At 62.1% G+C, this 12,397-nt stretch overlaps 1 protein-coding gene and 1 long non-coding RNA gene across 2 annotated transcripts in view; one reads left to right on the top strand and one right to left on the bottom strand.

Annotated features, from left to right (window-relative positions):
* The window catches only part of Plxnd1 (plexin D1), a 34,768-nt gene extending 22,786 nt beyond the window's left edge, over positions 1–11,982 (bottom strand). The window contains exons 1-2 of the mRNA XM_078033433.1: positions 10,500–11,982; positions 178–354 (exon numbers count right to left, since the gene is read on the bottom strand). Of these exons, the coding sequence (XP_077889559.1) occupies positions 178–354; positions 10,500–11,852 (1,530 nt within the window). The 5' untranslated portion in view covers positions 11,853–11,982. The remainder of the gene's footprint in view (positions 1–177; positions 355–10,499) is intronic.
* Positions 5,391–8,431, top strand: LOC144371167 (uncharacterized). The gene is made up of 2 exons (XR_013431306.1): positions 5,391–5,508; positions 8,187–8,431. It is a non-coding gene; the product is annotated as an uncharacterized LOC144371167 (long non-coding RNA).
* Positions 11,983–12,397: the final 415 nt, after the last annotated feature.

The raw sequence follows: 12,397 nt of genomic DNA, 5'->3' as shown, positions 1-12,397 counted from the left end.
TCGGCACCCCTGGCGCCCCCCAAACACATGAATTCTTTGTAGTTTATAAAGCGTGAGGTCCACGGGAGAACAAGGAGGTTGAGGCTGGAACCATGGAGGCCGGGTGTACACAATGGGCCTCCCCAGCCCAGCCCTCGGGGGAAGCCTCCCGCCTCCCCCATTCCACCGGGTCCCTACCTTGAGGAGCCGGCCATTGACCGTGCCCAGGAAGACCACGGTGTAATTGTTGGCGCTGGCCACGGCCACGGACGTGAGCCCCGGAGCCCGGAACACGGGCGAGGACTTGAGGGGCTGCAGGATGGACAGGGGGTGCTGCAGGTGGGCGGCGCCACAGTCCAGCTGCTCTGGCTGGAGCTGGAAGAGAGACGGCAGCTCAGACCTCAGCTCGGGACCCAGCTCAGTGTCTGGCTCCTGCTGGATGCTCCTAGCTCCAGGCCTGGCCTTGACCTTGACCTTGGTCTTGACCTTGAGCTGATCCAGGGACTGACGTTTCAGTCCTCCCCGTGCAGGGGAGGCCAGGAGGGTTGGCAAGGGAAGAAGATCCTCCTGACTTTCAAGAGGCTGCAGAGGCTCCAGCCACTGGGGAGGCTGAGGCAGGAGGATCTCAAGTTGGAGGCCAGCCTCAGCAGCTTAGTGAGATCCTGTGTCAAATGAAAAAGGGCCAGGAGTGTGGCTCGGGGGTTAAGCGCCCCTGGGTTCAAATAATACATGTGTCACCATGACAAGATAATGGCAGGCCACCTTTGCTGGGAACTGTGTCAGGGCCCCGCTAAATTGCTGAGGCTGACTTCGAACCCCTGATCCTCCTGCCTCAGCCTCCGGAGCCAATGGGATTACCGACGTGCGCCACTGCGACGGGCTAAAGAGATTTTTGGGACTTTTCTTGTGTGATTTTTTTTCAGGCCTAAGTCACGAATGGTATGCCCAGATGTTTGTGTTTTGGTGTTTTTTTTTTTTTTTTTTTTGCACAAAACCTCAGCTAATTTTCCAAAAGAAAACAATCAGTAGTGACTCCTTGTGTCCTGGGGCAAACCCACAGTGTTCATGCCTGGGGCTGCTCCCAGGGTGTCCTGGGGTGGGGCCGGGGTGACCTGGGACAAAACCCAGGACTAAGGATCCTCCAGAGGGCGGCTGTGGGCGACCTGCGTAAGTCACTTTTGCTTTTCTGAGCCTCGGTTTATTCGACTATAAAATGGGCTCATCTACTAGGACCTCCACCAGGTCAAGGCTGGAACGAGATAGTTCCTTGTACAGTGCTCCCATGGTAACCTCCTGGAAACCGTTAGTGACCCTGTTGTGTTTCAGACGTAATTTGTTGCTAATGTCATTCTGTCATCCCAGTGACTTGGGAGGCTGAGGCCGGAGGATCTCAAAGTGGGAGGCCAGCCTCAACCACTTAGTGAAGCTCTAAGCAACTCCGTGAGACCCTGTCTCTAAATAAAAATAAAAATAAATAAAAAGGGCTGGGGGGAGTGTGGCTCAGTGGTCAGGATGCCCAGGGTCCAATGCCCCGTCGTCCCCCCCACCAACAGGAACACCACGTCATCCCTCATCTCTGCCCCTTGCACCTGAGAACCCGGGTCCTGCCTCCTCGGGGTCTTTGTCCTGGCTGCTCCCCGAGAGCCATGCTCCAGCCTGTCCCTCCCATTTGTGGGGGGGACTCATTCCATGTCCCCCCAGAGCATGTCTGAAGCTGCAAACCTGCGCGGAGCCCCGGGTGGACTGTGTCCTGTGACACAGTGTCATTCACAAACCCAGGAAGAGATCCACAGTGACTAAGAATGGATCGACGACACCAAAATAGTCTGATAAGAGTGACAGGAGCGCGGTGGCGCTCACTCACAAAAACCCCATTGTGCGGTGGATCTTAGCAACCTGAAGACGGCACATGACACCTTTTCCTCTCCTTACTAAGAAACTTTACCATTTCCACTTCAAAGGAGCCCGTGCCAGCCTCTCGGGTACCGCTGAAGGGTCTGCACTTCCCTGACTCTTATTAACTAAAATATTATTAACTGAGATAATGGTCACAGGAACAACAGCCCCGAGACACTGTGACATTCATTGCATCTGATCACTGAGCCTGGCACTAAGTGCCTACCAGGAGGGTAGCGTATACAGCATGGACACTCTGAGTGTCTACCGGGAGGGTAGTGTATACAGCGTGGACATGCTGTGTGCCTACTGGGAGGGTAGTGTATACAGCGTGGACACTCTGAGTGCCTTCCAGGAGGGTAGTGCATACAGCGTGGAAACGCTGGACAAAGCAGTGATTCACACATCCCAGGCCGAAGGTTTCATCCCGGTCCTCGGAAAGGCCGGTGATTTGAAATTGATGAACTGTTCATTTCTGGAATTTTCCATTTTCTAGTTTTAGGGGACCTCGGGAGACTCTGGGTAACTGAAACGGTTGAAAATAAAAACCACGGACAAGGCTCTTTCTCAACCTCTCCCTTCAGCCTCCACCCCAGGGCCTGACTTCATCCTGTGTGTGTCCAAGTGGGGGACCAGGCCTGGAAAGTGGGTGCTCACCCTCTCCCCAGGCTGGGACCCACTCCCCAACCCCCTTATCCTGCAGGGAAGAGGTGAAGGGGGCCGAGCCAGGCCCTGCTCCCAGCTCGGGGTGACCTGGGGGCCACAGCAGGGGAGGGGGAGGGGCAGGCGCAGGCTGGGAACCGGCTCTTGACGTTCACAAGCCATTAATTCTGCACCGAAGGAATTTTCTAAAAAGCCTTTCCCCCAACTTTTTTTTTCTTTATCCTAAAAATAAAATCTTAAAAAAAAAAAATTTATTTTCTTTCTCTTTTCTTTTTTTTTTTTTTTAAAGGAGAAGTCAGCCTTCAGGAGGCTCCCAGTGATCTGTGCTCAGAGAGGAAGCGGGTGGCCTCTCTGCCCCGGGAGATCTGCAGGCTGCAAAGGGATCAGAAGAGGAAGTTGGGATAAGGGACCCCCCAGCCACCCACCCCACCCCCAGGCAGGCAGGAAAAGCCTCCAGGAAGGGACCCAGCGGCCTCCCTGAGTCTGGCCTCCTCCAGCGGCCTCCCTGACTCTGGCCTTCACTGAACATGGTCCCTGGGGAAACTGAACCCACAGGCCCCCCAAGTGCCATCACGCTGCCTGAGATTCCCGCCCCAGCATGGCCCTGCCTTCACGTCCCCCTCCCTGCGAGCAGGAGCCAGCCTGGACTGTCCCCCCACAGCCCCCAAAGTTCTAGAAAGATCCAATCTGAAAGGCCCAGCCTTCCTCTGCAGCCCACAAGCCCAGCTGGGCACTGTCCCGGGGATCAGGCCCCCGCCCTCCAGCCTGGCACCCGGGGGACCTTCGTGATTCCTCTCTGGCCAAGGACTCAGTCTCAGTCTCAGCTCCTCCCTCGGCCCTGCCCTGGACTCCAACCTCACCAATCTCCGCAGCAGTTCCTCAAACTTTGCCAAGCTGTTCCCTCGGGCAGCCAGTGTCCTTCCCAGACGTCCAAGCCATCCGGGGTGGACACTGTGCTCCCTGGGGTGCCTACTTATCAAGGGAGGGGGGGGGAAAAGACCCTAATTTTGACTAAAGTGTGAATGACTACATCCAGCCGTTTGCATTCAGAGGCAGAGGGATGGAGAGCCACGCCGCTGGGTGCAAGAGGATCCAAGGGAAAGAAGAAAACATGCCTACTGTGTGCCGAGCAACATCCGGAGGGGCCCCGTGAGGAGCCCCCAGCAAGCTTGTCTGGGTTCCACTAAGAACCTTAGTTTCTTCTTCTCTAAAATGGGGTCAAGGCCGTGGCCACGGGCCTCAGCTCTTTCCTGCGAGCAGGATGGGCCTCCCTCTGGAGCGGGCGGCCTCCTGGGGCCTCCGCTCAGCTCTGCCCTCTCTCCCATTAAAACGCTGACATTATCGATTTCCTGAGCAGCTGCAATCGCGTGGATTTTCTCTCCCCAGGAAGCCGGACTCCGCGGGCCTCACATCCTGCCCACAGACCCCAGCAAGCCTCAGCCCCCCACTCCCGGGCACTCAGAGAGGATGAGGCCGGGCGCTGGGCGCTGTGGCAGCTGTGGGCCCTGTGCCCAGCGGTCCCTTCCCCTTGCTGGAGCATTAGGGGGCCGGTTTGGGGGTTCCAGGCCTCCCGAAGCTGGGCCCTTTGATCCCCCTCCACAGTGGCCCCCAAAAAGGGACCATTTTATTTTATTTTATTTGTACAAGGGATGGAAGCCGGGGGACGCTCTAGCACGGAGCTACACTCCCAGCCCCCCCCTTTTTTTTAATCTTGTATTTTGAGACAGGGTCTCACTTTGTGGTTGAGGCCGGCCTCCAACTTGCCATCCTCCTGCCTCAGCCTCCCCGGTAGCCAGGATTCTAGGCCTGTGCCACCGCCCCTGGCCCGAAAGGAGCTTTGAGAACTGCAGATCAGTAAAAGTGACATGAGGTCCTGGAGAAGGGGAAGGACGATTGTGGAATAAACTTGGAGTGTGGCTGAGGGTGTTGTTCGGATGCTGGTTTCTGAGTTTGCACAAATGTTTCATGGGAAAGTGGGATGTTAGCCACAGAGGCCTCTGGGGGAAGGGTACACAGGGACTCTCTGGACGGTCGTTGGAACTTTCCTGTAAATCAAAGATTATTTCATAATAATAATAAAAAAAAAAAAGCCGGGCGTGGTGGCGCACGCCTGTCATCCCAGCGGCTTGGGAGGCTGAGGCAGGAGGATCATGAGTTGGAGGCCAGCCTCAGCAACTTTGCAAGACCTTGTCCCAAAATAAAAAATAAAAGAAGGGCTGGGGGTGTGGCTCTGTGGTCGAGGGCCCCTGAGTTCGGTCCCTGTCAGAGCAGCTGCCACCCTGGACGCTGGACAGGATCCTGCCCACGGGGACCTTTCACCCTGAGCCCTGGAGGCTCCCAATAAATGTTCCCAATTAGCTGCGAGGCCCGGTCTCCAGTGTCCCCTCCCCTGGTCCGCGAGGAGCCAGGCCCTCCCAGCAGCCCAGGGCAGGCAGGCAGGTGGGGGACAGCTGAGGGTCCATCTTGGAGGCCCTTAAAAGCATCCACCAACGTTCGGCCCGTCAACAGCAACGTAGCTCTCATTCGCACAGAGACGTGCAGTGACTTGTTCAGAGACACACAGCCTCATCCAAACCTCCCATGCCGACAGGCTGGCTCCAGAGCCCTGGTCCTCAAGTGACCACTGGCCCCACACTCAGCTCCTGAAGAGCTGGAAAGGCCCTGGATTGGAAGATACAGAAATGGAGGCCCATCAGGAGGCAGCAGCTTCTGGAGACCTCCAAACACAGAGGCTGGGCAGAGGCCAGGGAGAGGCCCCGGGTGCCAAGGTTGTCAGCCGTCCCTGCCAGCGGCTCGGCCTCCGCTTCAAGGCCGCCCTCTCCCCCCACCTCCCCGCCACCCCATTATTTACCGATCAGAGCAGAAAGTGCTGTGGTCATGGCCCCCTGGGGCCTCCCGGGCCTGGTAATGGAGTCCGCGGCCGCCAGCCTCCGCCAGCCTCCGCCAGCGCGTGATTTATGGTGTTTCAGGGTAAAGGACAGTGGACGGGGCGGGACGGCCACACGGAGCGCGGCTCAGGGCGGGGGACCCGTGCCCCAGACCCAGGCAGAGGCTGAGTTTGGTTTCCATCGAGGCCCAAACCCGGGTCTCAAAGAGATGAAAATGGAGGCCACACACCCTGGGGTCACCGGGCTCCAGTTCCACGAGGCTGGCACCCCGAGCCTGTCCCCACTATGTCCCCCTGTCCCCACGAGCCTCCTCAGGCCCCTGCGGACCACAGGACAGGGTCTGGGTCCCGGATCCCTCCAAGGTCCCCTCCTCCAGGAAGCCCTCCTGGTGGCCCCGGGTGAAACTGGTCGCCTGGGTGTCCTGGGGACCCCTGGAGAGCTGGGTCAAAGTGTGATCGGTCCCTTTTTGGGGACTGTCATGGAGGAAAGCCAAGCTCTCCAGACTCCGCACTCAGAAAAATCCCCGCTAGGAGGCTGGACAGGCCTCCCGGGGTGGGCCTGTCCCCAGCCCCAGAACTGCTGCCTGCAGGGCTCCGGAGCAGCCCCGGCTCCTCCCCAGGGCTCTTCCCAGGTCCCCCCCCTCGGGGCCACACCCCTTCTGGAGGTGACGACTACAGGCTCTACACACAGACATCCCTCTGCCGCCCCCCTTTTGCTCGCTGTGTGACCCCAGACAAGTCACTGAACCTCTCTGGGCCTCTTCACTTCCCCTTCTCTAGAATGGAGCTCACTCTCGCCCCTTTGTGCAGAGGGGGCTTCCGGTCCACCCCACAGTCTAACTCGGATCCTCCTGGAAACCAGCACTCACCGGGCCCCGCAAAGCAGACTTGGCCGAGGGTGATGGTGCGGGGGGTGGGGGCTGGCGGCCACAGTCTGTGCTGAATGTCCCCGGGCCACCCTGTGCCAAGCCCATTTTACAGGTGGACAAACAGAGGCCCAGAGAGGGTAAGCGACCCGCTCCGAGGCCCAGTCAGGAGCTGCGGAGGTGGATTGGATTCTGGGGGAAGGGCCTGGGCCTCTGCAGATGTCCCCAGTTGGCCTCACCTACTCGGTCTACCTGAGGCCCACCTGGAGGCCCGATCACAGAGGGTCACCTGGTCTCCACGGCTCCGCCCACGGCTCCCAGCTACCTACCCAGCAACCCCTGTGGGCGGGCAGCGGGGCCTCGAGGGTCCATAAGCCAGTGTACGATCCAGTAAGCAGCTGTGTGACTCCGGGCAAATTCCTTCCCTCTCTGGGCCTCAGCTTCCTCGCCTGAAAACTGGGGACAGCAGCACCGTCTGCTGGCGGGGACCGTGAGTGTTGGCACAGCGTGTCTCCGAGAGCCTGGGACCAGAGCTGTAGCATCCCCACCCTTTTATTTTATTTCGAGACGGGGTTTTGCTAACGTGTGGAGGCTGGCCTCCCATTTGCGATCCTCCTGCCTCAGCCTCCTGAGCTGCTGGGATGACAGGCATGTGGCCACCTCACCCGGCGAGTTAAGGGACGGTGACCACTCCCGATCCATCTCTTCAGGCTACAAGGTCATCTCCCCAACGCTTCTCCTCAATCCCACCAAGGGTCTCTGCTTGCTTGCTCTTGACTATGGGGAGCTCACTCCCAGCCCCCAGCCTAGCTCCCAAATAAAGCCCATTTTGAACAGTCCTCTCCCCGGCCACCCCCACCTGGCATTTTTGGATCCTAAATTGGTGCAAAAAAATACCTTTCCTGATGCCACGCACATGCCCACCCACCGCATGCCAGTCTGGAGTCAGTCTGGAGACGGTCCCCACCTTTATTATAAAAAGCCACCTTGGAAATAGAGCTGCCACCGGCTCTGGCTTTTGGATTTAAATAGACCAATAGGACGGTCACTCGGGTGACCAGCCCCAGCCAGGAAAGCCAGGCCACACGGGCCTGGGAGGAACGGGATTGTGGACCCTGGAAGCCCCAGAGCCAAGCCTGCCACCTGTCCTGCAGGGACACCGGCCTCTGTCCTGTGGCTGAGCCACGCCGGGCCACCTGTCCCCCCCCCCCGCCATTCTCGGAACCCACCTCTGGGACCACACCCCAGCACCCGAATCTGTCTGGAACCCCTGTTCCTGGGTGCCACCTCAGGCTGCGCTGGCCCACTGTGTCCCCAGATGCACCCCAGGGTCTACCTGGGGCCTGGCACATAGTAAATGCTCAAGAAATACTTAGAGGAGCATCAAGGGATGTCTTGCCTGGAAGGTGGTACCCCCAGTCCCCCTCGGCCCTCCCTGCAGCCACCCCGCCTTCTCACCAGCCACCTGGGGACTTTCTAGAATATTAAAGATCATTCGAGCACGCGGTGGTGCACGCCTGTCATCCTAGCAGCTCGGGAGGCTGAGGCAGGAGGATTGCAACTTAGAGGCCAGCTGCAAACTCGGGTGCCGGGCACTCAAATCTCTGCACGTATTACCTCATTTAATTCCCCATAGCAATCCGAGATTCTAAGGAGGAAGAAACCCAGAGGGCCATATCCCTCCTCTGCCTAAAACACTCCATGGCTCCCTATGGCCTGGATCAATCCCAGACTCCCAATCTGGCCTCCGGGCTCCTAGCAGCACGGCACACAGCCCCCTGCACCTCCCTGCAATGTCAGTGAGGGCCGAACAGAGTCCCCCAGGGGTCCCCGTGAGCACACAGGGACAGCATACAGCAGGGGCTTAATGAATGTTTTATGCCCGTATCTGTCAGGGAGGCTGCAGAACAAACCATGGGAGGTCAATGTGTGCTGACCAGGAGCGAGTCCAGCCTCTGCTCATCACACCCTGTGAGGTGACAGCAGCAGCAATGTCAACAGCAGGTGCCTGCAGAGACCCGGCCACCCACTGAGGCCGGCCTCCAACTTGTGATCCTCCTGCCTCGGCCTCCCGAGCTGCTGGGATGACCCGGTGTGGGCCACCGCGCCCGTGTGGCCTAAGACAACCCCTGGTGAGAAAGTTTGTTTTTCTACGGGTTGTTTTTTATGGAAGCTGAAATTCAGGAAGATGACATGGCTTGCCCAAGGTCACCCAGCTGGGAGAGGACAGAGTGGAATTTGAGTCGGGAGCAAAGTTTAAATTCTTAACCTGTAACTGGGGGGTGGGACTGGAAAACGTGTCACGGGCCACCTCCACCTGCCCTTGCTGGGGACCCAAGTCTGGGGTCTCGGGCACTTTTAGGGGATATGTCAAGAGCCACTAGCCTGTGGCCAGAGCCAGGCCCGGAGACACAGAGAGGGTGGCCCAGGAGGCCTTGGAGTAGGGAGGGGACCTTGGTCAGCTGCCCCTGGGGCCCTGTCCCCTGCAGAGGCCCTGCCCCCTAGGGAGTAGGAAGTCCGGCCTCTCTCAGTGCAGTGAGTCACTGCGCCAGGCCAGGGAGGGGACAGGGGACCGTGGGAACCAGGACACTTCTTGCCCGTGGGGGAGGGGAGTCTGCCCAGGCCGGAGGGACCCACCAGGGCCCCACACAGGGCTGGACCCTGCCCACGGAGGCCTGAGGGGTGTCCCCAGCTCAGCCTGGCCCCAGGGCTTCCTGCCTCCTATGAACCACCCAGAGATGGCCGCCCGGGGGCGGAGAGTGGGGGCCTTCCGGGTCCCAGTCCTGCAGGCCAGCCCTGACCCCGGCCGGGCCAGGGAGCAGCCCCTGGGACGGTGTCCCCACTCACCCCTGGGACCCTTAGCTTCAGGGGGGCCCAGCAGGGAGGTGGCAGCCGCTGGGAGCCAGCGGCAGAGAAGGAATCTGTTTACTCAAAGCCGCGCAGGGAAGAATTAATCTTGGGACGTCCTTGTCACACAGCCCGGGGGACCACAGAGAAGAGAAGGGGCAGAGCCCCAATGGGGAGGGCGGGGACTCCCGAATTGCCAGGAGGAGGAACTTCATGGCTGGGGGACTTTGGGGTGTCTTTTAAAACGGGGATCCCCAGACTCGCCCCCCCTAGACCCCTCTGTCATCCCCACAATGTCAACACACACGCTAGGTCCCTAACCTGGCCTCTTGCCACCGCCCAGCCCAGCCTCAGACATTTGGATCCCGTTCCTCTGTCCCCATTCAGAGCCCTAAGACCTTCAAATCCCTGTCCACCGGCTCCATTGTCCTGTCCCCTGAATCTGCCCACTGCGGCCACGAAACCTGCACGCTAAGAGAGCAGAGATCCTGTGTTCAAATCCCGCCTCTGCCAGTTCCCAGCTGTGTGTTCTTGAGCAAGTTACTGAACCTCCCTGTGCCTAGGTTGCTGTTTTTTTTTCATCTGTAAAATGGGAATGGGACTAGAGGATTGTTGTGAAAACAAAGAGAGCATGACACGTGATGGGCTTAGGAGCTCCTCCCGGAGTGCCACTGTGACCCTGGTCTGCCATGCCTGGTGCACGCTAGGTGTTCTGGTGTGCCATGCCTGGTCCACACTAGGTGTTCATTAAACATTTCTTGAATGAGTGGATTAAAAAGTAGTCTCAGGAGCAGACCTGTTGGCCAAACACGCAGCTTCCCCAGAGAACCGATTGGTTCCCCCAAATACCGGTGTCCTCTGCCACACAGGTCCCACAGCCGGTCTTGCCCTGAGTCCTGCGGGCCCCTTGTGGGTGGCACACATCTGGTGCCCAAGGCTCAAGGGTAAAGGCTCCCAGGGCCATGTCAGCACGCACCTCTGCTCAGGCGTGCACCGGGGACCCTGCCCTCCAACCCGGCACCACGGGGCTGTGCGGGCACCTTTGGCTCTTTGCAGCGAGCTCGCCTGCGTATCCATGGCAACCTGGGCCCCTCCCAGTGCAGGTACAGGGAGGTCCCGCACCTGTGACCCAGCACTCAATGCAGTCCCCATCGGGGGCCGTTAAGGTCGTCCGCAGTCGCCCCTCGGTGCACACCTGGATCTCCCCGTGCAGCCCAGAGTGCACACCTGGATCCCCGCACACGCACATCTGGGCCTCGGCCAGGTCCCATCTGCGCCCCGCTGCGCGCCCCGTGTTCGCAGGCTCCCCCTGCAGAGAGGCTCCCGGCCGGCTCCCCGCGCCCCCCGGCGCCCGGGCGTACCTGGATGTTGCGTTTGCGCTCGCAGGCGGGCCCGGTGCCCTGCACCACGCTGTCCAGCACGGCCACCACGTCGGGCGCGGGCTCCACGAAGCACGCGGTGCGAGCGGCGCGGATGGCGGCTTGCACGTCGGCGAAGCGGAAGGCGCAGAGCGCCGCCGGAGCCGCTCGGGCCGCGGGGGTCCCCTGGGGCCGCTCAAAGACCGCAAAGAGCCAGTCGCGCGCGGGGAACACGGACACCAGGCGGCTGTAGAGGTCGCCGCGACCCGCGCCGCCCGCGCACTGCAAGCCCAACTGGATGTAGGACTCGGTGAGCTTCTTGGCGTCGCCCCCGGCGCCGCGGGGCAGGCAGATGCGCGCCAGCAGGCTCCGCGCCTGGCTCTCCTTGTCGCCCGCGCGCGCCTCGCTGTTGAGCGCCAGGTACGCGTAGGACGGCGCGGCCCGCGGCGGCTCGGCCGGGTGCAGGAAGGCGCGCACGAAGCCCAGCTTGTGCTGCTCCTTGGCGCCCTGCTTGATCTTGAGGATGTTGTCGTCGGACGGGTTGAGGTCGAAGGTGAAGAGCTTGGCCAGGTCGCCGCGCGCGTCCAGGGAGCGGATGGCGATCTCGGGCGTGTTCTCGAAGCGGTGGTCCTCCAGGCTGCGGTTGCGCGGGAAGTAGGCGCTGCCGTAGCCCGTGTACGTGGCGCCCACCAGCAGGCGGCTGCCCCCCGCGCCCGCGGCCGGCGGCAGCACCAGCCCCACGGTGGACGCGTTGGGGTGGTTGGCCGCCACGTTGAGCATGCTGGGGAACACGGTGACCGGCTCGGCGGGCGGCGCGGCGGGCGGGAAGGGCACGGCCACCGCCGAGATGTTGCCCCGGCGCCGCAGCTGGCAGAAGCCCTGGTAGATGGAGCCGCACACGACCACCAGGCCCTGGCCCGGGTCCAGCTGCAGGATCTTGTTGTAGTTGTCGGTCAGGCGCCTCGGGTGCTCGCACGAGGCCTGCGGCAGCTGCGGGGCGTGACACAGCGGGCTGTCGGCCACCGGGCCCACGGCCGCCTCGGCCTCCAGGCTCAGGTTGGCCCCCGACAGCTGGTACAGGCGGTTCACGGCCGCCAGGTACACGGTGCCCGCCGCGCCGTCCAGGGCGAAGTTGTTGGTGGGCGTGGGCGACAGGAACCGGCGCTGGATCTCCAGGGCGCCCACCCGCGCCGCCCCCAGGAGCAGCAGCAGCAGCGGCAGCGGCGGCGGCCGGGACCGCGGGCACCTCTGGGGGACGGGGCGCGGCGGGGCGCCGAGTGGCGGGCGCGGCGGCAGGGGGCTGGCCGCGGCGGCCCGGGCGCTAAGGGGTGCGCCGCCCGCGGCGCGACGAGCCATCCAGGCGTGCGCGGGCTGCGCGGCGCGGCGAGTGCATGGGGCGCGGCGCGGCCGGGAGCCGGGAGCCCGGAGGCGGCAGGAGGCGGGGGGCGGGCCCGGGCCGCGAGGCGCTTCCTGCCCGCGCCAGCCGCCCCCGGCCCCGGCGCCCCGGCCCGGCTCAGCAGCGCGGCACAGCCCGGGGGCGGGCCCGCGCCGACCACGCCCCGCCCCGCGCTCGCCACGCCCACGCCCCGCCCCAGCGCACGCCCCGCCCCGCGCTGGCCACGCCCCCGTCGGCGCGGCCGCCCCGCCCTGCCCCGGGCTGTCGGAGGGTCGCGCCGCCCGCGGCCTCTGGGACCTCGGCGACGCGCCTCGCCCGGGTCGCCGGCTCCTCGCGCTCCTCCCTCCCGGCCCGTGTCGCCGGCGCTTCTCGCCCTCCCTGTCTGGGTCTCTGTCCCCACTTCTGGTCCCCCACCCCGGACGCCCCGCGGGCCGAGTGTCGCCTCCTGTCACTTCCCGCCCCGCTCCCCGGTCCCCGCCAGCCCCACCCCTCCGCTCTCCCAGGT

The sequence above is a fragment of the Ictidomys tridecemlineatus genome, chromosome 16, assembly GCF_052094955.1.
Source record: "Ictidomys tridecemlineatus isolate mIctTri1 chromosome 16, mIctTri1.hap1, whole genome shotgun sequence".
Lineage (NCBI taxonomy): Eukaryota > Metazoa > Chordata > Mammalia > Rodentia > Sciuridae > Ictidomys > Ictidomys tridecemlineatus.
The sequence above is the reverse complement of the archived record's forward strand: the minus strand, read 5'-3'. Positions and strand labels throughout refer to the sequence as shown.